The 24985-nt window shown below is 35.7% G+C and overlaps 1 protein-coding gene across 1 annotated transcript in view; it reads right to left on the reverse strand.

Annotated features, from left to right (window-relative positions):
* The window catches only part of DGKB (diacylglycerol kinase beta), a 774912-nt gene that overhangs the window by 421698 nt on the left and 328229 nt on the right, over positions 1 to 24985 (reverse strand). The window contains exon 18 of the mRNA XM_033193061.1: positions 12461 to 12621. Coding sequence (XP_033048952.1) covers positions 12461 to 12621 — 161 coding nt within the window. The remainder of the gene's footprint in view (positions 1 to 12460; positions 12622 to 24985) is intronic.

Consider the following 24985-nt stretch of genomic DNA (forward strand, 5'->3'; position numbering starts at 1 on the left):
TTGGAGAAACATTCCCTTTTCATCTGCATTCTGAAATTTTGTTAAAATATAAAAACTATTTGTGCTCTTACTAGTAAATGGAATTGACACCAAGCTTAGTAATTCTCTTACTACATTTCTACTTTTTCCCCTTTGGCTAACTGAAAGCAATGGTTCTCAAAATAGGATACTGGACAAGCAACATTAGGATCACCTGGAAGCTTGTTAGAGATGCAAATTCTCAGCTCCCGCCCCCAATCTCAGACATACCAAATAGAAAACCTGGGTGTAGAGACCAGTAATCTGCATTTTAACAAGCCCTTTAGGTGATTCTAATTTATGCTTAAATTTAAGAACCACTGTTTTAGATTTGCTACCGCTTGTTCTTCAGCAAATTTTAGCTATTTATATTTGGATGCAAAATGTTCCATTTCTTCTATATAAAAAAATTATTGCCATATAAACACAGATGATATACTTATACTTTTAAAAATATTTTCCATAGCTGTGGCTATGTCTTTAAATTTATTATGCTGTGTATTTATTTCTTTCTGTTAAAAAAACTTGTGCCCATTTATTGTATTCTATTTGCCATTTTTTTTAGAGGAGAAAAAAGCTTTAGGCTTTGTCTATCATTATACTTCTGCTATTTTTTTCCAAGTTATTTTCATTTTGTCAATTACATCTTAACTTTCTATTTGTCTTGTAGCTTTTTCCTAGTTCTTTCTTAATTTGAATATTGCTTATTTTTATCTTTTTTATAAAATAACACCTTTATGGCTATAATTTTTTCCTCCATACACAGTTTTGGCCATATGCGTATTGGCTTTTGATAGAAAATCCTCATATATTTGTTAACTTGTAAATAATGCTTTCTCCATTTTTATTTCCATTTTACTTTTAAAAATTTTAATTTTGCTTATGGAAATTATTAAATTTCTTAGTATTTTTGGTGTCCCTTGGTTTATTTTTATTTCCAAATTTATTTGTTTGTCATCAAGGAAATTATCATATATTTATTATTTATTATGGTATACAAAAATTCTTAAAATTATTTTCCTGCAATATTGGTTGATTATTTTATCTCATTTATCTTTCTCAATGTTTACTATTTTGTTCTTTTACTTGTTAGCTGTAATCAGATTTCTAAGATGTTATTTTTTCATAGCTCTTTTTCAAGAAATTCCCTCTAGATGCATCCAGTATTGGTCTTATCTGGAACCACATTTCCACATTTTTATCTCTCTATATATATCTATATAGAGTTATTATATATAATTGCCATTTATATATTTATGATCAATATTTATATAATAAATAATTTAGATATATATATATACGTAAACCTTCTGTATAGAGGATTAGTATATCATAATTACAACATTCTTAGTAATGAATTTTCTCTTATATTATCTTTGTATCTAAATTTCTGCTATAAATATTAAATTCCTTTTTATGTTCTAAAACTGAAAGTTTATAAGTCTTCCTCTGAGGATGCCTTTCACAATTTTACGTTAGAATTGTATATTTCCTGTATAGTTTGCCATTTTTCCTTTTTATTTCAACTTTGACCCTATAATTAAACAAAAATGTTTTACAATTTTCAAATGTTAAGATTTTTAGACCAACTTTTTGCATACTTCTAATATGACTGAAGTATATGAGATCAATTTGCCTTTAAAATTTCTGCTTTTTCTAAAAAAAAATTGATTTTTTTTTTTGTAGCCACGTGTGTAATTGATTTTAATAAATTGTTCATGGATATTCCAGAAAACACACTATTACCTAAGGATGTAAATTTCTTGGTATCTTTTGAAAATCCAGCAAGCCGCTGAGGAAAACCAAGAGGCTGTATCTAGATATCCGAGTAAGAAACTCAACTCACCTGCTCAGTAATTTTATGGCTGTTGGGGATCAGAACACTCCTGTAGGTTCAGTATGTTTGACTCTTGTGTTCCTCAGATTTGCTGCTTTCCAGTCCTTAGACTCCATTTGCTTTCTCAGCCCACTTGGGGAGAAATCCCTGCCTAAAGTACCTCAGCTAAGATGCCAGCAAAGCCAAGGTATACTAGCTCCCAGCTGCCCCTGGTCTCCAGCATCCATTTGAATCAGGAGAGTTGAAGCAATTGAAGAAAGCGGATCACGTGCATGTCCCTATTTTCTTAGAAGCCTCCAAATATTCCCCTGAGGGAGCCCACAGGTGTGTGTGAAATGTGCTAGTATGTGTTCCCTGTGACCAACATGACCTAATATCATTTACAACGTAATGGCGATTTTTTTCAAAAATGTAGAAATACTCTGTAATTACATCAACTTTCTTAGCACATAAACTTTTTCTATCTCCAAATTTCTGTAGTACTCTAGGTTAGAATAACCTATAAAATCTATTATATTTTCGTTGCAGTTTTCTTTGTCAATTGCATATACCAAGTTTATTAAAGAATTTCTCCCTATGCATTATACCATGTTACGTCTCTAAAGTCTCAGTTACTTTTTGCTCTGCAGTCCTCCTACATCATTTTGAAGGAAGGGGAAACAGGGGAGAGGGTAATAGTCTACTCATTCTGAACTGAAATCCCTCAAAAAGCTCTCTGTAAAGGTTGCTGACCTAAAATTCAGGCAGTCTCTTTAGTATGCATTCAGGTTGGGTCTTAGTTTTGGGGTAAAGACAATAATCCTATGCAACCTTCTATTACCTACAACATATGCCCCTTAGAGGTAATGGGGTTTATACTATACAATTTATCTTTAGAAAACTCAACTACTTCTGTCAATTGAATTTTTTGTTAGATCATGAGTTTATTAAATTATTTCAAAAACTTGATGCATTGAAAACAAAATATTTAGCAGTTGCCTAATCATAATGCTAAAGTCACTGAGATGCCAAAGTCTTGGATCTGAAACATTCGTGAAGAGAGCTGTTCATCTATTTAGTGAAAGCTGAGGATGTCACTTAGTCCCAATGGGCACCGGGCATCTGCAATTTTTTTCTTTTCTTTTCTTTTCTTTTCCTTTCCTTTTCTCTTCTCTTCTCTTTTCTTTTCCTTTTCTTTTCTTTTCTCTTTTCTTTTCTTGTTTGTCTTTTCTCTCCTTCCTCTCTTCTTTCCTTCCTTCCTTCCTTCCTTTCTTCCTTCCTTCTTCCTTCCTTCCTTCTTTCCTTCCTTCATTCCTTTCTGCCTCCCTCCCTCCCTCCCTCCCTGCTCTGTGCTGAGCAAGGAGAAGGATCAATGGTGTCCATTAGTGTAAGCCACTGCCTGTATTCTCCCCTAGGTGACTGGCTTTGCTGGACTCATTAGTGTTCCAACCTGGAAAGACAGAAACTAGCCTTCCAGGGAAATACCTTGGAAAAGTAGAAGTGCTGGACATTCAAACTAACCCCTTCCGGTAAGTAAAGCTGGAGGTTGAGGGGTTTCTTACTGATCATATGATGATGTGCCTGGGCCTGGTCTCCAGTGAGAAGGGAACCCGATTCTCCCTACCAACTTAAATGAGTCTGGTTTTGCATTCTCCCAAGGTACAGTGGTGTTTCAAAGATTTTCAGATTTCTCACAAAGGGAATTAGTCTGTAAAATATTTCTGAAGCTATATGTTTGTCAGGGGAAGAAGATGAAGATCTTCCTAGTCTGCCATGTTGCTGATATCACTCTTGTTATTTGTATTTTAATATCAAATGGAATGTAAAAATTCATGTTTAAAATATCTCATCTGTTACTATATAGTCTTTATAAATGCATCTTCACTGGCCCAGTTTCTTCTATTTTGTCCTGTTTTTACCAGACTTCTCAGCAGCTTTCTATTTAGTAAGCCATTTTTTCTTAATTTATTTTTTATTTTTTATTTTTTTTTTGCTTACCTAAACATTGTATAGTTTTTATTTTCCTCTTGCTTCTTTGGTCATTGCTTTCCAGGACGTTTCCCATGTAATCTTCCTCTAGCAGACTCTAGGTATTAGTAAACGTCAAGAGTTTATCCTAAAGTTCCATTTCTTCTCTTTTTGAGCTCTCCCTATTATACTTATCAGTCCACACTGATTTAAGTATATGTTTAGGTAGGTGGAAAATAATGGGTAAACTTTTCTCCCATTCCTGAATGTCCCCTTGCAATGTAACTGTCTTCCATCAGGAGGTAGTTTCTACATCTTCTCTCCTTGAATGTAAGCTTAGTCATGTGACATTCTTTGGCTAATGCCACATTAACAAACTGGATGCAAACAGAGGTTTGCATCAAGAGATTTGCATGGGGCTTTACCCTCTTTTTCTACTGAAAAATTTTCCACCATTATGTAACAAAGTCTGGCTTAACCTGTTGGATGCTGGGAATCATATGGCCTCTTATCATCATCATCCTTCCAACAGCCAGAACCAACTGCCAGATATACAAGGGAAACCAGCATAGATTAGCTCCAGGTAATCTTCCACTAATGACACAACCACCCAGCTGACACACAGACTTGTGAATAATAAGCCACTGAATTTTAGGAAGGTGATTCATATAGCCATATAGAAATAATAAATATGTCAGTGACTCCAAATTCTCCCTAATTGAGCTAGTCTTCTAAGCTTCCAACTTAAATATCCACCCATAGCCCCGAAGTTTCCACTGACATGCACCTCAAATTGAGCAAGTCTTTATATCCTCCAGCAAACCTGAATCAAAAATAATTAAGCCCATCTCAGTAAATGAGACCACCTAATTTTTAAACATAAAACCTCAGGATATTTTATTTCATTCCATCCCCTGGACACTGTCAATTTTATTTTCAAAATATTTCTTAAGTCTCTCCAGTTTTTTTGGTATTCATGGCTCTTAGTGTACTCATCTGATCTTATTTTACTAGAAGATATTCTAGGATGGTCTCTTTGCTTCCATTCTTGAAAACTCCCATGTCATTCTCCATGTGACAACCAGAATGATTTTTTAACATAGTAATTTTTTTAAAAGACTGAGCTTCCTTTAAGTGAGTGGCCAGTTTAATATTTTTTTCATAAATTATATTGAATCTAAATATTGTTAATAGACTACCATCTAGTAAATCTGCACATTTTTCTTTTTAGTTTTTGAGATTTACGATGACCAAGAGTCACTCGTGTTGTTTCCAAACCTGTTTATGCCTATTTTAGTTTGTATTTTACTTATATAATTTAATTACCTATATTTAGAAAGTATAATTTTCCATATAACTGGAAAGTATAATTTTAAAAAGATGCAGTTTATAGAAACGAAGTCAAATGCTTTAGGAAAATTTAATATAAATGAAATGCTGAAACTTTGCTATATAATTATATGTAAGGGTAATAATTATAAAAGATTTTTAAAAACAATTGTAAGTATCTAGAAGGATTTTACTCATGTGGCTTCACAAGTATCTTCTGAGTTTTTACTCTACTTTAAATAAACTGAAACTGAAAACAATAGATGGTTTATTATGGACTGTGGTTTACATAAGGCAGAGTTTGTAGAGCCTCAGTGACTCACACTCAAAACTAAGACATTGGCTGGGTTTATTAGGGAAGATGCCCAATTCAATTATATTTATAGATTTTAGGTAGAGAGAAAATATTTAAAGTTGTTTGTGTCATTTTTATGACAATTGTTTTATTTTTCAATTAATATCCAACTATCACGTTTAGTAGAAGAATTTCTGCTGCAAATAGATTGGGTTACCTCATTCTCTAATTATAATTATTTAATTATTCAGTGACCTACCACTTAAAAGGCAAATATCACACCATAGTCTTCCAGGAGACTTCAAGATATGGTGGCAGCTGTGTTAACAGCAGCCTTTCATGTTTTTCACTCCCACTATCCCTCTCCATGTTCCAGGCACATTGACCTAGCAGAACTTTGAAGACACTAAGCTCTTTCTTATCTCGTCTTTCATATACAGTTATACTCGCCTGGTAAGCTCATAACAACTCTTTGGTGTCCATCTCACTTAGGTATATTCTTCGGATATCGTCTTAAATGCATCTTCTTTATATAAGCCTTTCCTGACTCTCAAATCTATAGCTGATGTTCTTCACGGTAGCTTTTGTTTTCCTTCACAGTAGTTATCATAATTTTCAAAAATGTTGTAGTTGTGCATTGGTTTTTTACTTTTTAAAAATATCTCCTTGCATCATTAAACTCCAAGTTCTAATAATGAGATGGCCTGTGTATGTATGTGTGTGTGTGTGTATATATATGTATAATATATATATGTATCTGTATATATATATGTGTGTGTGTGTATATATATATATGTATATATATATATTTTTTTGCCCAGGCTGGAGTGCAGTGGTGCGATCTCAACTCACTGCAAATTCTGCCTGTGAGGTCTAAGCAATTGTCCTGTCTCACCCTCCCTGTAGTAAGGACTACAGGCATGTGCCACCACACCAATTTAATTTTTGTATTTTTAGTAGAGATGGGGTATTACAATGTTGACCAGGCTTGCCTTGAACTCCTGACTTCAAGTGATCCGCCTTCCTTGGCCTCCTAAAGTGGTGGGATTACAGGCGTGAGCCACGGCGCCCAGCCAGATGACCTGTGTCTTTAATTCACTCCCATAACCCTAGAGCCTGGAAAAAATAAGTGCTTAGTTTTTTTTTGCTTGTTTGTTTAATTAAATAAGTGAATGAAGAATCAATTATGGAAATAAAACTAATGGGGTAGAAAGTTTTATTCCTTGGATATGTAAAGTTATCTATAGTCAGTTTTTGCTGCTGATGTCCAGCTGTCTAGTATTTCATGACAATCTTCTTTCACCTCATTGCCATGTAAGCTTAGTGACTAAACAGACTTCTATCATGTTCATTGCTAATCCTCAAACAATACCTGGTACATAGAAGGTACTAAATAAATATGCTTTTATTGATGGACCATCACTGTGGAAGAATATCTATTTTTAGAATTAATTGTGATTTCAGGATCATTTCCAATAGTTCTGGCTAAATTGGAAAAGCACTAAAAAGAAGGAATTGGCATAGTGTCTAGTTATTGATCAATTTCCCTTTTCTTCCTAGGTAGACAAAATTTATTTCCTCAGCTTCCTTACAATCATGTACAGGCAAGTGATTGAGATCTGGCCAGTGAATTATGAGTAGAAATGATGCTACATCTTCCAGGTATGGGCCCACTAAAAAGAAATCCACTTTCTTTAGCCATTCAGTTGTTGAATAGAGAAGGTTATCAGTCAAGATAGAAGGAGCCTGGGTCACTGACTGACAAAATAGAGCAGAGCCTCTCCCCAATTTTTAACCCATCCTGACCTGTCACGTGAGGAAAAACTGATTTTTATTACTGTCAGACCACTGACAATTTGAGTTTGTTTGTACCAGCAGTCAACCCATTCTGAATAATACAAAGGGTATATCACGATGAATATAAAGATGATTTAGCTACATATTTCTAACCTTCTTGAATTTTCTAAAAATCTGAGGCAAGTTTCTTTGTAGATTGTGCAATGCTAGCAGTCAGTAAATAAGGGAAAATAGTTGATATAATGAAAACAATACTGAGAGTAGAATCAAACTTGGAGATCACTTTGTAACTAGACAGCAGAAGGGTTCCCAGAGACAATCTCAAGTACAAACTATGTGCTCATCTTAAGCTTTTTCATGCTCATTATAGCATAAAGTTGAGATGCATCCCATATGCTTTAAATCCTTCAACTCCACTATTTGTTATATATTCAAGAATGGTTTGAGATAGTTAATTTATTTTATTTCATTATATTCTAGATTCATTGATTGAGGAAGAGGAAAGCAAGTTGCTGAGCATGTGACTTTGTTGAATGACATTCAAGGTAGAAGATCTATTGCTGTGATTATGTCCCTGAGCACTGAGATTTTACGTTCCTGGGGCAGGAGTAAATCTTTCCAGGTGGAATGACTCCTCCCTTCATCCTCCTAATCCCCATATTATGCTCAGCCAAAAGAGCTCCAAGTCAAAGGGAAAAAGACCCTTTAAAAGAAAACTCAGTTAAAACCACCTTATTTGTTTAATTAGTTCTGATCTGCCTTAAATCATACATGTTCTATCACACAGTTTTTATTAGTTTCTAAATGCCTTTTAAATTTAGTTTTGCAATAAGTCTGGCATGTACTTATATAATGTGAGGTAGAGTTCTAACAAAATATTTTTCTTCCTAGGGAGCTAGTTTTGAACATTATCAACTAAATAATCTGTCATTCCCCCAGTGAATTTTAGTGCCATCCCTATACTAAGTTCCAGTATGTGTCTCTGTACTTCCTCATTGATTCATTCATCTATTATTTCATAGGACCATTCTGTTATAATTATCCAATCTGATTGTAGCATGTCTAATTTGGTAAAACAAATTTATTTCTGCCCTTATTATTAAAATTGACTTAGCTTTTTGTCATACATATTTTAAATAAGTTTGTCATAAATTCCAGCTCCAATCTTGAGTAGTTATACATTAAATTATAAATTAATTTGAATATTATATCAAGAAATCTCATATAAGAATAGAAAATGTCTCCATTTATTCTGATATTGTGTGTCTTTGCAGAGAGTTTTAACATTTTCTTTATTAGGTCATGTATATTTTTAATTAATTCCTAGATACTTTCAATTTTTTTGCTATTGTTTTTGGAAACTCATTGATTATTGCTAATATAAGAATATACTAGTGAATATTTAAGTTGATTTTATATTTGGCAAATTTGCTATACTCTCATACTAGTCATAATATATTTTCAATTATATATTTTTTAATTGAAATATATATATGTATTTATCATTATTTTTATTACTTTTTGTATTTTTTCTTTTTCACCATATATTGTTTACTTATAATTCTCTTTATAGTACTTTTGCGAAATCAGTTTTTCAATAGGTCTGATTAACTTTTCTCAACAATGCAGCTTTCAGTTTTGTCAACATTATGAATTTTTGTTGTTGTTGCTCTCTGCTATTTTCTGCCTCATTTCTATAATAGCTTTCCTTTTCAAGTTTTTTGGTTTTGTATCATTTCTCCTTTTCAAACACCTTGACTTTTTGTATTTAAATAGAATTGACCATTGAACAACATGGGAATTGGGGGCGCCGACCACTCTTGCAGACCAAAAAATTTGAGTGTAACATTTGACTATCCAGAAACTTAACAACCAATACTCTACTGTTGACTGGAAGCCTTACTGATAACATAAAGCCAATTAACATATATTTTGTATATTATACATATTATATACTCTATTCTTACCAGAAAGTCAGCTAAAGAAAAGAAAATGTTAAGAAAACCACAAGAAAGAGAAAATATATATACTGTTCATTAAGTGGAAGTTGATCATCATAAAGGTCTTTATCTTCATCATCTTCAGATTGGGTAAGCTAAAGGGGAGGAAGAAGAGAAGGGGTTGATTTTGCTGTTCCAGAGGTGGCAGAGGCAAAAGAGGTGGAGAAGGTGAAAGGGGAGGCAAATTACACTGGGTATAACTTTTATTGAAAAAATATCTATAAGTTGACCAGTGCAATTCAAACCTGTGTTGTTCAAAGGTCAAGTGTATTTCTGTATACTAATATAAGGGTTTTTCAACCTTGACACTATTGACATTTTGAGCTGTATAATTCTTTACTTTGTATTTGAGGTGTTGTCCTATGCAGTGAGGGTATTTGGCAGCATTCCCAACTTTACCTACTACTTAGAAGAAAAAAAAAAAAAAAAAAAAAACCTACTCTAGTCATGACAATCAAGCAGACATTGCCAAATGTCCTCCGGGAGGAAGCAAAATTCTCCTCTGTTGAGAATCCCTGGAAATTGACCAAAGCATATAAAAAATGAGAAATATTTAGAAAAAACTATTGAGCCTCAGATAAGAACTCTCTAGTGATGTTTCAGTCTTGGGCTGCTTCCTTAGCCTTCAGGTTCCTGGGTGTTGTAGTCCTTTTTGTGGAATAAGCTAAGAAAACAAGTAGCTTCATTGTGTGGAGCTGACTTGATTTGAAATGGAAGCCAGAAAATCTCTATGGCCTAGAACATTGTTTTACAGCTTACACTTACAGTAGTGATATCTGTGGCAAATGAACAGGGAGAGCCAGTGTTATAGTTTGTGAAACTGACTCTAGGGCAAGCAATTAACTAGCAGATTGGCCAGAAATTTAACAAAAGATCTTGGAATCAAACTTTCATATGAACTGTGATAAACTTCTATATATTCCTGGCTGTCTGAAAATCTGTATGGATTTGCAAGGCTACACAAATGCTCAGAAGAGACATAAGAGGATCCTAATTATCTACACTTCCTTGGTTAAATGAGAGGTTTTGTATGTAAGCAGAAGAGACAAAAGAAAGGGCAGATTATGTTAAAAGCTCAAGGTGATTTCTAATTGCCTGAACTTTGAATGTATTCTTCAATGAACACATGGATGCGATGACAAACAAAAGACTTACTGGCTCGAAGTGTTTGAGAACAATCTCTAGACAACCATTTTGACGCAGTGGTGACCTTTAGCAAAGCAATATACACCATAAGAAAGAAAGGCTCCACAGGCAAATCACTAAATAGACAAACATAGGAACAATAGTAACCACTGTGGGCAAATAAAAATCCAGGGAATTAAAAATATAAACAATTTTCAGTTTTCAACAAAAACGAGATATGCAAAAGAATGGGAAAATGTGTCACACATTTAGGAAAATAACAAATACAAGCAAGGTCTCTGGTGGGGCACAGATGTTTGACTTCACAGATAAATACTTCAAAACATATATTATAAATATGTCAAAAGAATTAAAAGGAACACCATTTAAAGAATAAAGTATAGCAACAATGACTCTCCAAATAGAAAACGTTAATTAAAGATACAAAATTATAAACAAAAGAACCAAGTAGAAATTCGGGAGTTAAAAAGTCTAGTAACCAAAACAAACAAAGAATCCTAAGGGACTTAAGAGATTGGCATCATTAATATCTAAAGATTGGAAACAATCAAAATGTCCATCAATTGATGAAGGGATAAGCAATATCTGATACCTCCATGCAACAGAATCCTATTCAACAACAAAAAAGGAAAACAGTATTTATACAATTCACATGAATGAACTCAAAAACTTCATCTTAAGTGAGAGACTCCAGATGCAAAAGTCCTATATTGTGTGATTTTAAAAATTATTTTCCCATAAGTTATTGTGGTACATACAGGTGGTATTGGGTTACATGAGTAAGTCCTTTAGTGGTTATTTGTGAGATTTTGGATATTTTGAAATACAGAATGTCCATAAAAGACGAATCTTAGAGGCAGAAAGCAAATCAATTCCTTCCTGAAACTGGGAAAAGCAGCCAAGATTGAATAAAAACGGGCATGAGGGTTCTGATTTGCATAATAGAAATGTTCTAAAACTGGATTAATTTACTAAAATCATTAAAGAGTGCACTTACAATGAGTGAATTAGGTTGTGTCTAAGTGATACACTAAGAAAGCCCTTAAAAATACTGTTTTTATACCAGTGTGAATAGGAGGGCTTCTCTGGATCAAGAGACATTGCATTTTTCTTTCAAATAAAAATAGTCATTACATTATTAGTAACCATTATATATTTAGTCTTTATTATCTATCATTCTATGAGATTCTTTAAATGTACAATCATATTTGTAACTGTATAAGAGAGGAAATGACAACCAGCATGGTACTGAGATACTGAGATTAAATAATTTGCTTAAAGACTCTTACCCAGGTAGCTTACCTCTTAAGTTCATGGACACAACCAATGTTTTCTATATTCTACTAGCCTTTTTATAGCCTTTTACTGTGTGTGTGTGTGTGTGTGTGTGTGTGTGTGATGTGACATGACATAAAATTAGCATGGCGTGACATACATTAAATGGAATGTAATGCTTTATATATTTTTAGATTTCATAATCGTTGGCTAAAAATACATATAATCACTGTTAAAATTATTCCTTTAGGATTAACATTTTAACAACTATTTCAACTGCCAAATAATATTTTACTCTGTGTAAGATTCTAAAAGAAATGAAGTGAAAAGTCAGCCTTCTGACTTATTAATCACTTGAGAATAGTAGCAGGATTTTTTGTAGACTTTTCTTAGATTTTGAGTAAGCTATAATGATTTTATAAAATAAATCTCAAAGTAAGATAAAATCTAATGCAATATTTTCACATTTTCAATAACATGGAGCTTTAGCTTATACTCTAAAACTTGTAAGTATATTAAATCATTCTAAGCTTCATTTTGGTAACACAAATAAACCAATTACAAAGAATATAGATTTTTTCCCCTTGTTTAAAACATGAAAAATATGTCAGTTGCTGATACTCTGACTTTAAATTAGTAAGTGATAAAAATAATAAGTAGTCATTAGAGCAATAATAATTGCCTATTAGAAGAGATGTTTTGATGGCACAAGGTAAAATCAATTATTTATAATCAGTAAAGTTTCATAGTGTAAAAGTTTTCTTACTGTGATTATCCAGTATAGGTATAAAGGTAAAATTTAGTGGAAAATCTTACCACGCCAATGGAAAAGTAATTATTGATGATACTGTAAGGCACTGGGTCTCCCTTCTCATCTTTGTCATTAGGTATGACTTCAAACTTCCACCTGTCCAACATGATTTCTGTGCTGTTTTCAATGTCTTTTAGAATTTTCATCAAATTCTCACCTTCATAACCTAATGGGGGAAAAAAAATACCTTGAGAAAAGAACTCCAACCAAATAAAAAAGCTGTATTTTTATATTTCCGTATGTTTATGCATATGAAATATTCTAAAGATAAATAATGATTTTGAAGCACATTCTACCACCAAATGAAGAATTAATTATAACATTATATTCATACCCACATTTAATTCTTAACTTTAATTTGTAACACGTACTGTATTTCTCTTCTCTTTTGTGGTGCCAATTCTCAGCATATACAACTGCCAAGTGAACATTTGTACTGTATACCCCACAAAACTTTATATAAATAGATTCAAAATTGAATCAATTCTCTGCTTCCATATCTTCCTCCTGTGCAGCTGACTTCACAAAGACATCATCCTCTACCCAGTTGCTAAAGTCAAAAATGTGGATGTCATTTTAGACTTTTTCCTTTCCATCACTCTCTTACCCTCACCTTTTCCTCTCTAGTGATATAAAACTTTCAATTTAAGTCAAAGGTCTTACTCTTCTTTTTAAAATTTTGTTTCTTATTCTATCTACTCAGGGTACCCCCTTTCTTTCTGGTTGGTTTGCATCTATTTCCTTGGCACGGTTTTATATTTGCTAATACTTCTTCCCAGTGCTGCTGCTTATGCCTGTAGTCTCAGCTACTCAGGAGGCTGAGGCGAGAGGACTACTTGAGGCCAGGAGTTCCAGGCTGCAGTGAGCTATGTTTGTACCACTGTATCCTAGTCTGGGTAACAGAGCAATATTCCATCTTTAAAACAATAAATTTAAATAAAATTAATAAATTTGCTAGCACTTCATTCTGGAAAGCACCCTTTCAAAATAATGTCTCAGATGCCCCTCCTTCAGTCCCCTACACACAGTTCTCAAAACTGGCCCTATCTTAGAACTAGTACACCACCTTGCTGTTACTTGTGTTTTTCTCACTACAGGTTCCTCTTAACCCGGCCTGCCATAGAGTAAATGCTCAACAAATCAGTTTTTTAATGAATCTATGATAGATGGTCAACATGACCTGAAAATAAAAGTCTTGTCAATATTGCATTATCAATATTCAATTTACCTGTAGGTATATCACATTATAGTTATCACTGCAGCCTAAACCTGACAGAGTTACTGTTTCTGTTTCTTAATCTCCCTTAACATTAGTTTCCTTCCCTGTCAAAACCTTAGGTTTCTTGTGAAGATTAAGCAAGATAATGTATAAAAAGATCTCAGTACATGAGGCCTAAAACAGAGAATAGAAAGTTCTCAATAATATTATACTACTGATGATGATATCAGAATTTGAAATATTATACTAAATTAAATCATCTCTCTCTTCACCCATATAAAAGCACACATATAGCCCTAAAATGATATTTTGTTTGGAACAATATTTTCAGTTTTTGCTTTTTTCTGTTCATTATTTAATTGTTGAACAAGGAAATGCCAGAGGCTATGAGTCCTCATTAGAGCTATTTGCATACCTATAATTGAATAAACTCATTGGGTTAAAAGAAAACAGGCACTCTCATATGCCAAAATTCCCTAAAGAGAATATATTACACTTAAGGTGTATCTGTTCAATTAACTATCAGAAGGTGAAGGCCACCAGAAACTAGAATACCTCTTCTGGAGCCCATTATCACTTCTTACCTTACACAGGTTTAAAAAGTAATTATGTGCTATTTAATACATACAGTAAAGGGTACAATAAGTAATGATTACATAAACATTAAAAACATTAAATATTATTTTAAAAGCTATCATATATCCTATAGTATAATTTGTAGCTGTAAATATTAATAATATGCATATAGCTGTACTCAGTGGCAAAACACTGAATGGTTTAAACTGCAAGATTATGATAATTATATTTACTAACATTTCATGTTTCTTAATAGTGCCACCTTATTCTAAATGTTTAATTCATTTCTAAGTGTTAATTTCTTTTAAGAAGTAATAGCTCCACAAATAAATTATATACATATATATTATTTTACCTACTGAATTAAATAAAAACACTTAAATATATTCATCTATTTTCCAAATTTTGCTTTCATTTCAGAATAAACTTGATAGTCTTTAGACATAAATTAATTTGCATATAATAATATATATTATAATATAGGAGTATCACATGTGTATGGGTATACATATACACAAGTAGCAGAAATACAAGTAAATAACAGTGCTTTAAGATATGTTGAATTTGTTCTCAGTCATGTCTCAGGTTAATAGCAGCACCGTCCAACATAACACTGGAGCAATGTAGGAACAGCAACCTAACCAGGAGAGAACATGAGAGGAATGAATGTAATGAAAATCAATTACCACTGCTAGATTGCAGCAGGGTCACTCAGCTTAAAATCTTTACCACTGGATATGTGTATAGGGATTTTTATGACTAAACATGAAAAAGGCTAGTTTAAATCTGTCTTCTAGCCAAGCAAAAGTAGAAAGAGGCAATAAATAAATCTTGAGAATTACAACATCTGCAATTCAGAAGTGATTCACATAGATGAACTTTAACAAATATCTTTTCCCTACTTCTTGTATGTATCTATTCTCAAGATAGTTAAATAATGATATGTAACTATTAATAGGATTCCTGTACCCAAGAAGATCATGATTTTAGAAAAGATAAATCAAATCCACTAAATATGCCAGCAAAAGATTTTTATAGAAAAGAACAATATTATTTTACTTTTATTATTTTGATTTAAAGCCTGTAATCACTCCAGGCTAAGAAACAAAATGAAAACATAATTAATATTTATTTTATATTTAATGATATAATGTTATAATGACTGAATCTAAAAAGTCATAGAAATTGTTGCAAATGAAAATCACATAAAGAAATGCAACAACAAATCTGTATAAAAGTGTGTCCCATTTACTACTATTACTTACCTCCTTAGTTTACACTAACAAGATTTTCCCTGCCATTAAATTGTTGTTAAGAGAGACTAATGAATGCCAGAAATTTACAAAAATAATGCTAATTAAGCTAGGATATCCTACAGACTTACAGTGTCAACTTTTCCAAAATATGAAAATATATGCTTATAAAAAAGAGGCTTCAAGTCAATAGATTCCCTGAATCTTAAGTGAACCAAATGATTAATGGTGGAATGAAGTACTTTCTTCTACAAATACTAAGCATAATAATAATTACTGCAACTGCATAAAGTTCTTAACACAAACATTGATATGGCTTGGCTCTCAAATTGAGATTTGTGTCCCCACTCAAATCTCATTTTTAGTTGTAATCCCCATAATCCCCATGTGTCAAGGGAGGGACCTGGTGGGAGGTGATTAGATCATGAGGGTGGTTTCCTCCATGCAGTTCTGGTGGTAGTGAGTGAGTTCTCATGAGATCTGATGGTTTTATAAGGGACTATTTCCCCTTTGCTCATTTGCTTCTCTCACCTGCTGCCATGTAAAACATGCCTTGGCTTCTCGTTCACCTTCATGAATGTAAGTTTCCTGAGGCCTCCCCAGTCATTTGGAAATGTGAGTCAATTAAAACTTTCTTTATATATTACCCAGTCTTGGGTATGTCTTTATAGCAGTGTGAAAACAAACTAACACAAACACTGTGCAAACAATTTATCAGTTTAGCACAAGAACCTACAAGGTACGCACTATTATTTTCTTCAAATTCTGATGAGGAATCTACATCCAGTTTTTAAGTAAAGTGCTCAAAGTTACACATCTGTCAAGAAATAATCCCACTGTAAAGCATATTTCTTTGTTAATAATCTCTAGCAAATGGCATCTTCATTTCCCTAATTGCTCAACTTGGGTATCTTGATACCTTGCTTTCTCTAAAACTCCTAACCAATCCACTGGTAAGTACAATTAAACTGAGCCTGAAAATGTACCTCCAGTTTGTTTACTTGCCTGATTTACATCATACAAGCTCTAGTCTACTCACTTTATTATGTAATTAGAACAGCTATAATAGAAGTTCTCATTTGGAGAACTATAGTTCTGCATGTTTTCACATTTTCTGACCAGTTTATTTTCTACTCCCAAATTAATCTGTTTTGAAAATGTGTCAGTGTGTTACTCTGCTTCTGAGACTTTCAAAGCTTCACTTTGCATGTCAAATTCAATCAAATAAAACTCTTAGAATGACAAACAGATTCCTGCATTATCTGGCTCCCAATTATCTTTCCAAAGTCATAATACTCATCACCCCTAATTGCCCACCACTGCATTGCTTCTTCAGCAATCCCACCTGCATTCCTTCCTTCAGTCCTTGAAACACAGAGAGCTATTTCTCCTCCTTCTTATATTTTAGGTCCAGCTTAAATGTTACCTCCTCAGAGAGACCTTCTTTCCCATCTAGCTACATAGTTCATCCTATTATTCATTCTTCTGATTCCTTGATATCATTTTATAACTATATGTTTCATTATTGTTTGATTTATTGTCCATTATACTCAATGAAAATGTAATCTCTAGAAGGATAGAAGCCATTTGTTTATTTCCTCACTGTATATTTAGTACCTAGAACAGTGCCAACACATATCAGACACTCACAGAGAATTCAACACTAATAGATACTTTGACACATGTCCTTGCCTTTGTCCATTGTTAGTACTTTGTATGCAGTTTCACAAGAATGATTAGAGTATGCCAAACATGGACTTCTTTATCAAATTTGAGATTTAGGCCATTTGTTAATTTGGAAGCCAAAATAAAATTACTAATTTTCATATACATCAAATATATGTTACCGAAGATTATGGCAAGAAGACACACATATATTCTTTCTTTTTAATCAATGCACTTGTATGAACCCTGGCAAATACAAGTATCTTATCAGAAATAGTGATGTCTTTACTCGTTTCTTTAGATTTCATGAACTCTAATGCAACTCATGAAAATACTCCTTAAGTATATTCTTACTGAAGATCCCAAATAGATTACATACTAAGTTCTTGATTTAGTCAAGCATGTACACAGCTTAGAGCTAGTTGGTCAGATATTCATGGAATTGTTCTCCAACTTTGCTATAAATCAGAGTTACTTAGGGACTTTGTTAAAAAAATAATAACAATCTGCTCAGTTCCCAACTCCAGATATTTCCATTCAGCACGTCTGGGGTGGGGTCAGGCCACTGTATTTTTAACAAGCTCCCCAGGGACTCTGTTCACCTTGTCTTAGTAGACACTTTTCAAACTTCTCTAAATGAGCTTTGATGCTAAAAATATTTAGCATTCAAGTCCTGCTTCTTTACCAAAATCTGGTGGTGTTTAGTGATCTTATCTGGTGGTGTTCAGTGATCTTCAGATAAATATAGCCTATTAGTGACTCTGCAAAATGTTTTAAGACCTCATCTCAAAATATTCTCTCTTTGCTTACCCTACTCCATCCACACTATTTCAGTTTCAGTTTCTTGAATACGTCAAGTGCCTTGCCACTTTGGGCCTTTGAACTCGATGTTCCCTCTGCCTATGAAGTTCACACCCAGCTTTACATGGCTGTGTCATTATCTAGCTAGTAGTTTTCTCTTTTCTATGTCATATCCTCAGTGATGTCTTTCCTTACAATGATCATTTGTTTACTTGTTAGTGTAAAGTCTCACGTATGATTTTATGTGCCACTAAAAGTTAAGGTACTTTTTGTTTTTATTTTGTCAACTCTGTAGCCAAAGTGCAGAGCACAGCTGGCTAGCATAGAGTGAGTCTTAAAAAGTGAGTATCGAGATTGGCAGAGCAAGATGGCCGAATAGGAACAGCTCCAGTCTCCAACTCCCAGCGCGAGTGACACAGAAGACCGGTGATTTCTGCATTTTCAACTGAGGTACTGGGGTCATCTCTCTAGGGAGTGCCGGACAATCGGTGTGGGTCAGCTGCTGCAGCCTGACCAGCGTGAGCTGAAGCAGGGCGAGGCATCGCGTCACCTGGAAGCGCAAGGGGGAAGGAAATCCCTTTTCCTAGCCAGGGGAACTGAGACACACACCACCTGGAAAATCGGGTAACTCCCACCCCAATACTGCGCTTTAAGGAAACAGGCACACCAGGAGAATATATCCCACACCTGGCCGGGAGGGTCCCACGCCCACGGAGCCTCCCTCACTGCTAACACAGCCGTCTGCGGCCATCTATCCGCAAGGCAGCAGCGAGGCTGGGGGAGGGGCGCCCGCCATTGCTGAGGCTTAAGTAGGTAAACAAAGCCGCTGGGAAGCTCGAACTGGGTGGAGCTCACAGCAGCTCAAGGAAGCCTGCCTGTCTCTGTAGACTCTACCTCTGCGGACAGCGCACAGCTGCAGTCCATTAGGGGAAAGAGCGGGGCCGCTGCAGACCCGAACGACTCTGTCTGACAGCTTTGGGGAGAGCCGTGGATCTCCTAACGCGGAGGTTGAGATCTGAGAACGGACAGACTGCCTGCTCAGGTGGGTCCCTGACCCCTGAGTAGCCTAGCTGGGAGACATCCCCCACTAGGGGCAGTCTGATACCCCACACCTCAGAGGGTGGCGTCACCCCTGAGAGGAAACTTCCAAAGAAAGAATCAGACAGGTACACTCGCGGTTCAGCAATATTCTATCTTCGGCAACCTCTGCTGCTGATACCCAGGCAAACAGGGTCTGGAGTGGACCTCAAGCAATCTCTAACAGACCAACAGACAGTCCTTCTGACTGTCAGACGGAAAACTATCAAACAGGAAGGACACCTATACCAAAACCCCATCAGTACGTCACCATCATCAAAGTCCAGAGACAGATAAAACCACAAAGATGGGGAAGAAGCAGGGCAGAAAAGCTGGAAATTCAAAAAATAAGAGCGCATCTCCCCCTGCAAAGGAGCGCAGCCCATCGCCAGCAACGGATCAAAGCTGGTCAGAGAATGACTTTGACGAGATGAGAGAAGAAGGCTTCAGTCCATCAAACCTCTCAGAGCTAAAGGAGGAATTACGTACCCAGCGCAAAGAAACTAAAAATCTTGAAAAAAAAGTGGAAGAATTGACAGCTAGATTAATTAATGCAGAGAAGATCATAAACGAAATGACAGAGATGAAAACCATGACACGAGAAATACGTGACAAATGCACAAGCTTCGGTAACCGACTCGATCAACTGGAGGAAAGAGTATCAGCGATTGAGGATCAAATGAATGAAATGAAGCGAGAAGAGAAACCAAAAGAAAAAAGAAGAAAAAGAAATGAACAAAGCCTGCAAGAAGTATGGGATTATGTAAAAAGACCAAATCTACGTCTGATTGGGGTGCCTGAAAGTGAGGGGGAAAATGGAACCAAGTTGGAAAACACTCTTCAGGATATCATCCAGGAGAACTTCCCCAACCTAGTAGGGCAGGCCAACATTCAAATTCAGGAAATACAGAGAACGCCACAAAGATACTCCTCCAGAAGAGCAACTCCAAGACACATAATTGCCAGATTCACCAAAGTTGAAATGAAGGAAAAAATCTTAAGGGCAGCCAGAGAGAAAGGTCGGGTTACCCACAAAGGGAAGCCCATCAGAATAACAGCAGACCTCTCGGCAGAAACTCTACAAGCCAGAAGAGAGTGGGGGCCAATATTCAACGTTCTTAAAGAAAAGAATTTTCAACCGAGAATTTCATATCCAGCCAAACTAAGCTTCATCAGTGAAGGAGAAATAAAATCCTTTACAGATAAACAAATGCTTAGAGATTTTGTCACCACCAGGCCTGCCTTACAAGAGACCCTGAAGGAAGCCCTAAACATGGAAAGGAACAACCGGTACCAGCCATTGCAAAAACATGCCAAAATGTAAAGAACATCGAGGCTAGGAAGAAACTGCATCAACTAACGAGCAAAATAACCAGTTAATATCATAATGACAGGATCAAGTTCAACATAACAATATTAACCTTAAATGTCAATGGACTAAATGCTCCAATTAAAAGACACAGACTGGCAAACTGGATAAAGAGTCAAGACCCATCAGTCTGCTGTATTCAGGAGACCCATCTCACATGCAGAGACATACATAGGCTCAAAATAAAGGGATGGAGGAAGATCTACCAAGCAAATGGAGAACAAAAAAAAGCAGGGGTTGCAATCCTAGTCTCTGATAAAACAGACTTTAAACCATCAAAGATCAAAAGAGACAAAGAAGGCCATTACATAATGGTAAAGGGATCAATTCAACAGGAAGAGCTAACTCTCCTAAATATCTATGCACCCAATACAGGAGCACCCAGATTCATAAAGCAAGTCCTTAGAGACCTACAAAGAGACTTAGACTCCCATACAATAATAATGGGAGACTTCAACACTCCGCTGTCAACATTAGACAGATCAACGAGACAGAAAGTTAACAAGGATATCCAGGAATTGAACTCATCTCTGCACCAAGTGGACCTAATAGACATCTATAGAACTCTCCACCCCAAATCAACAGAATATACATTCTTCTCAGCACCACATCACACTTATTCCAAAATTGACCACATAGTTGGAAGTAAAGCACTCCTCAGCAAATGTACAAGAACTGAAATTATAACAAACTGTCTCTCAGACCACAGTGCAATCAAACTAGAACTCAGGACTAAGAAACTCAATCAAAACCGCTCAACTACATGGAAACTGAACAACCTGCTCCTGAATGACTACTGGGTACATAACGAAATGAAAGCAGAAATAAAGATGTTCTTTGAAACCAATGAGAACAAAGATACAACATACCAGAATCTCTGGGACACATTTAAAGCAGTGTGTAGAGGGAAATTTATAGCACTAAATGCCCACAAGAGAAAGCAGAGAGATCTAAAATTGACACTCTAACATCACAATTAAAAGAACTAGAGAGGCAAGAGCAAACACATTCAAAAGCTAGCAGAAGGCAAGAAATAACTAAGATCAGAGCAGAACTGAAGGAGATAGAGACACAAAAAACCTCCAAAAAATCAATGAATCCAGGAGTTGGTTTTTTGAAAAGATAAACAAAATTGACAGACCGCTAGCTAGACTAATAAGAAGAAAAGAGAGAAGAATCAAATAGTCGCAATAAAAAATGATAAAGGGGATATCACCACCGACCCCACAGAAATACAAACAACCATCAGAGAATACTATAAATGCCTCTACGCAAATCAACTAGAAAATCTAGAAGAAATGGATAATTTCCTGGACACTTACACTCTCCCAAGACTAAACCAGGAAGAAGTTGAATCCCTGAATAGACCAATAGCAGGCTCTGAAATTGAGGCAACAATTAATAGCCTACCCACCAAAAAAAGTCCAGGACCAGATGGATTCACAGCTGAATTCTACCAGAGGTACAAGGAGGAGCTGGTACCATTCCTTCTGAAACTATTTCAATCAATAGAAAAAGAGGGAATCCTCCCTAACTCATTTTATGAGGCCAACATCATCCTGATACCAAAGCCTGGCAGAGACACAACAAAGAAAGAGAATTTTAGACCAATATCCCTGATGAACATCGATGCAAAAATCCTCAATAAAATACTGGCAAACCGGATTCAGCAGCACATCAAAAAGCTTCTCCACCATGATCAAGTGGGCTTCATCCCTGGGATGCAAGGCTGGTTCAACATTCGCAAATCAATAAACGTAATCCAGCATATAAACAGAAACAAAGACAAGAACCACATGATTATCTCAATAGATGCAGAAAAGGCTTTTGACAAAATTCAACAGCCCTTTATGCTAAAAACTCTCAATAAATTTGGTATTAATGGAACGTACCTCAAAATAATAAGAGCTATTTATGACAAACCCACAGCTAATATCATACTGAATGGGCAAAAACTGGAAAAATTCCCTTTGAAAACTGGCACAAGACAGGGATGCCCTCTCTCACCACTCCTATTCATCATAGTGTTGGAAGTTCTGGCTAGGGCAATCAGGCAAGAGAAAGAAATCAAGGGTATCCAGTTAGGAAAAGAAGAAGTCAAATTGTCCCTGTTTGCAGATGACATGATTGTATATTTAGAAAACCCCATCGTCTCAGCCCAAAATCTCCTTAAGCTGATAAGCAACTTCAGCAAAGTCTCAGGATACAAAATTAATGTGCAAAAATCACAAGCATTTTTTTTTTTTTTTTTTTTTTTTTTGAGACGGAGTCTTGCTCTGTCGCCCGGTCTGGAGTGCAGTGGCCGGATCTCAGCTCACTGCAAGCTCCGCCTCCCAGGTTTACGCCATTCTCCTGCCTCAGCCTCCCGAGTAGCTGGGACCACAGGCGCCCGCCACCTCGCCCGGCTAGTTTTTCGTATTTTTTTTAGTAGAGACGGGGTTTCACCGTGTTAGCCAGGATGGTCTCAATCTCCTGACCTCGTGATCCGCCCGTCTCGGCCTCCCAAAGTGCTGGGATTACAGGCTTGAGCCACCGCGCCCGGCCTCAAGCATTCTTATACACCAGTAACAGACAAGCAGAGAGCCAAATCAGGAATGAACTTCCATTCACAATTGCTTCAAAGAGAATAAAATACCTAGGAATCCAGCTTACAAGGGATGTAAAGGACCTCTTCAAGGAGAACTACAAACCACTGCTCAGTGAAATCAAAGAGGACACAAACAAATGGAAGAACATACCATGCTCATGGATAGGAAGAATCAATATCGTGAAAATGGCCATACTGCCCAAGGTGATTTATAGATTCAATGCCATCCCCATCAAGCTACCAATGACTTTCTTCACAGAATTGGAAAAAACTGCTTTAAAGTTCATATGGAACCAAAAAAGAGCCCGCAGTGCCAAGACAATCCTAAGTCAAAAGGACAAAGCTGGAGGCGTCACGCTACCTGACTTCAAACTATACTACAAGGCTACAGTAACCAAAACAGCATGGTACTGGTACCACAACAGAGATATAGACCAATGGAACAGAACAGAGTCCTCAGAAATAATACCACACATCTACAGCCATCTGATCTTTGACAAACCTGAGAGAAACAAGAAATGGGGAAAGGATTCCCTATTTAATAAATGGTGCTGGGAAAATTGGCTAGCCATAAGTAGAAAGCTGAAACTGGATCCTTTCCTTACCCCTTATACGAAAATTAATTCAAGATGGATTAGAGACTTAAATGTTAGACCTAATACCATAAAAACCCTAGAAGAAAATCTAGGTAGTACCATTCAGGACATAGGCATGGGCAAGGACTTCATGTCTAAAACACCAAAAGCAACGGCAGCAAAAGCAAAAATTGACACATGGGATCTAATTAAACTAAAGAGCTTTTGCACAGCTAAAGAAACTACCATCAGAGTGAACAGGCAACCTACAGAATGGGAAAAAATTTTTGCAACCTACTCATCTGACAAAGGGCTAATATCCAGAATCTACCAAGAACTCAAACAAATATACAAGAAAAAAACAAACAACCCCATCAAAAAGTGGGGAAAGGATATGAACAGACATTTCTCAAAAGAAGACATCCATACAGCCAACAGACACATGAAAAAATGCTCATCATCACTCGCCATCAGAGAAATGCAAATCAAAACTACAATGAGATACCATCTCACACCAGTTAGAATGGCAATCATAAGAAGTCAGGAAACAACAGGTGTTGGAGAGGATGTGGAGAAATAGGAACACTTTTACACTGTTGGTGGGATTGTAAACTAGTTCAACCATTATGGAAAACAGTATGGCGATTCCTCAAGGATCTAGAACTAGATGTACCATATGACCCAGCCATCCCACTACTGGGTATATACCCAAAGGATTATAAATTACTCTATTACAAAGACACATGCACACGTATGTTTATTGCGGCACTATTCACAATAGCAAAGACTTGGAATCAACCCAAATGTCCATCTGTGACAGACTGGATTAAGAAAATGTGGCACATATACACCATGGAATACTATGCAGCCATAAAAAAGGATGAGTTTGCATCCTTTGTAGGGACATGGATGCAGCTGGAAACCATCATTCTTAGCAAACTATCACAAGAAGAGAAACCAAACACCGCATGTTCTCACTCATAGGTGGGAACTGAACAATGAGATCACTTGGACTCGGGAAGGGGAACATCACACACTGGGGCCTATCATGGGGAGGGGGGAGGAGGGAGGGATTGCATTGGGGAGTTATACATGATATAAACGTCATGCACATGTACCCTAGAACTTAAAGTATAATAAAAAAAAAAAAAGAAAAAAAAATAACAACAACAAAAAAAAAGTGAGTATCATTTAATGTATTCACTCCTGGGAAACTAATTCATTAAGCCTTTCATTTTTCCTTTGTTTGTGATTTTACCACCCAAACTTATAAATTAAAAATACAAAAATTAAGTGCATCCATGTGTACCTTATTTTCTAACAAAAAAATCAAAACAAAAAATAAAAACAGAAAATAAAAAACAAAAACAAAAACCAGAGATGTTTGGAAACTTGCACTCGTCTAGTT

Source organism: Trachypithecus francoisi, unplaced genomic scaffold (assembly GCF_009764315.1).
Source record: "Trachypithecus francoisi isolate TF-2019V2 unplaced genomic scaffold, Tfra_2.0 Lachesis_group4, whole genome shotgun sequence".
NCBI lineage: Eukaryota > Metazoa > Chordata > Mammalia > Primates > Cercopithecidae > Trachypithecus > Trachypithecus francoisi.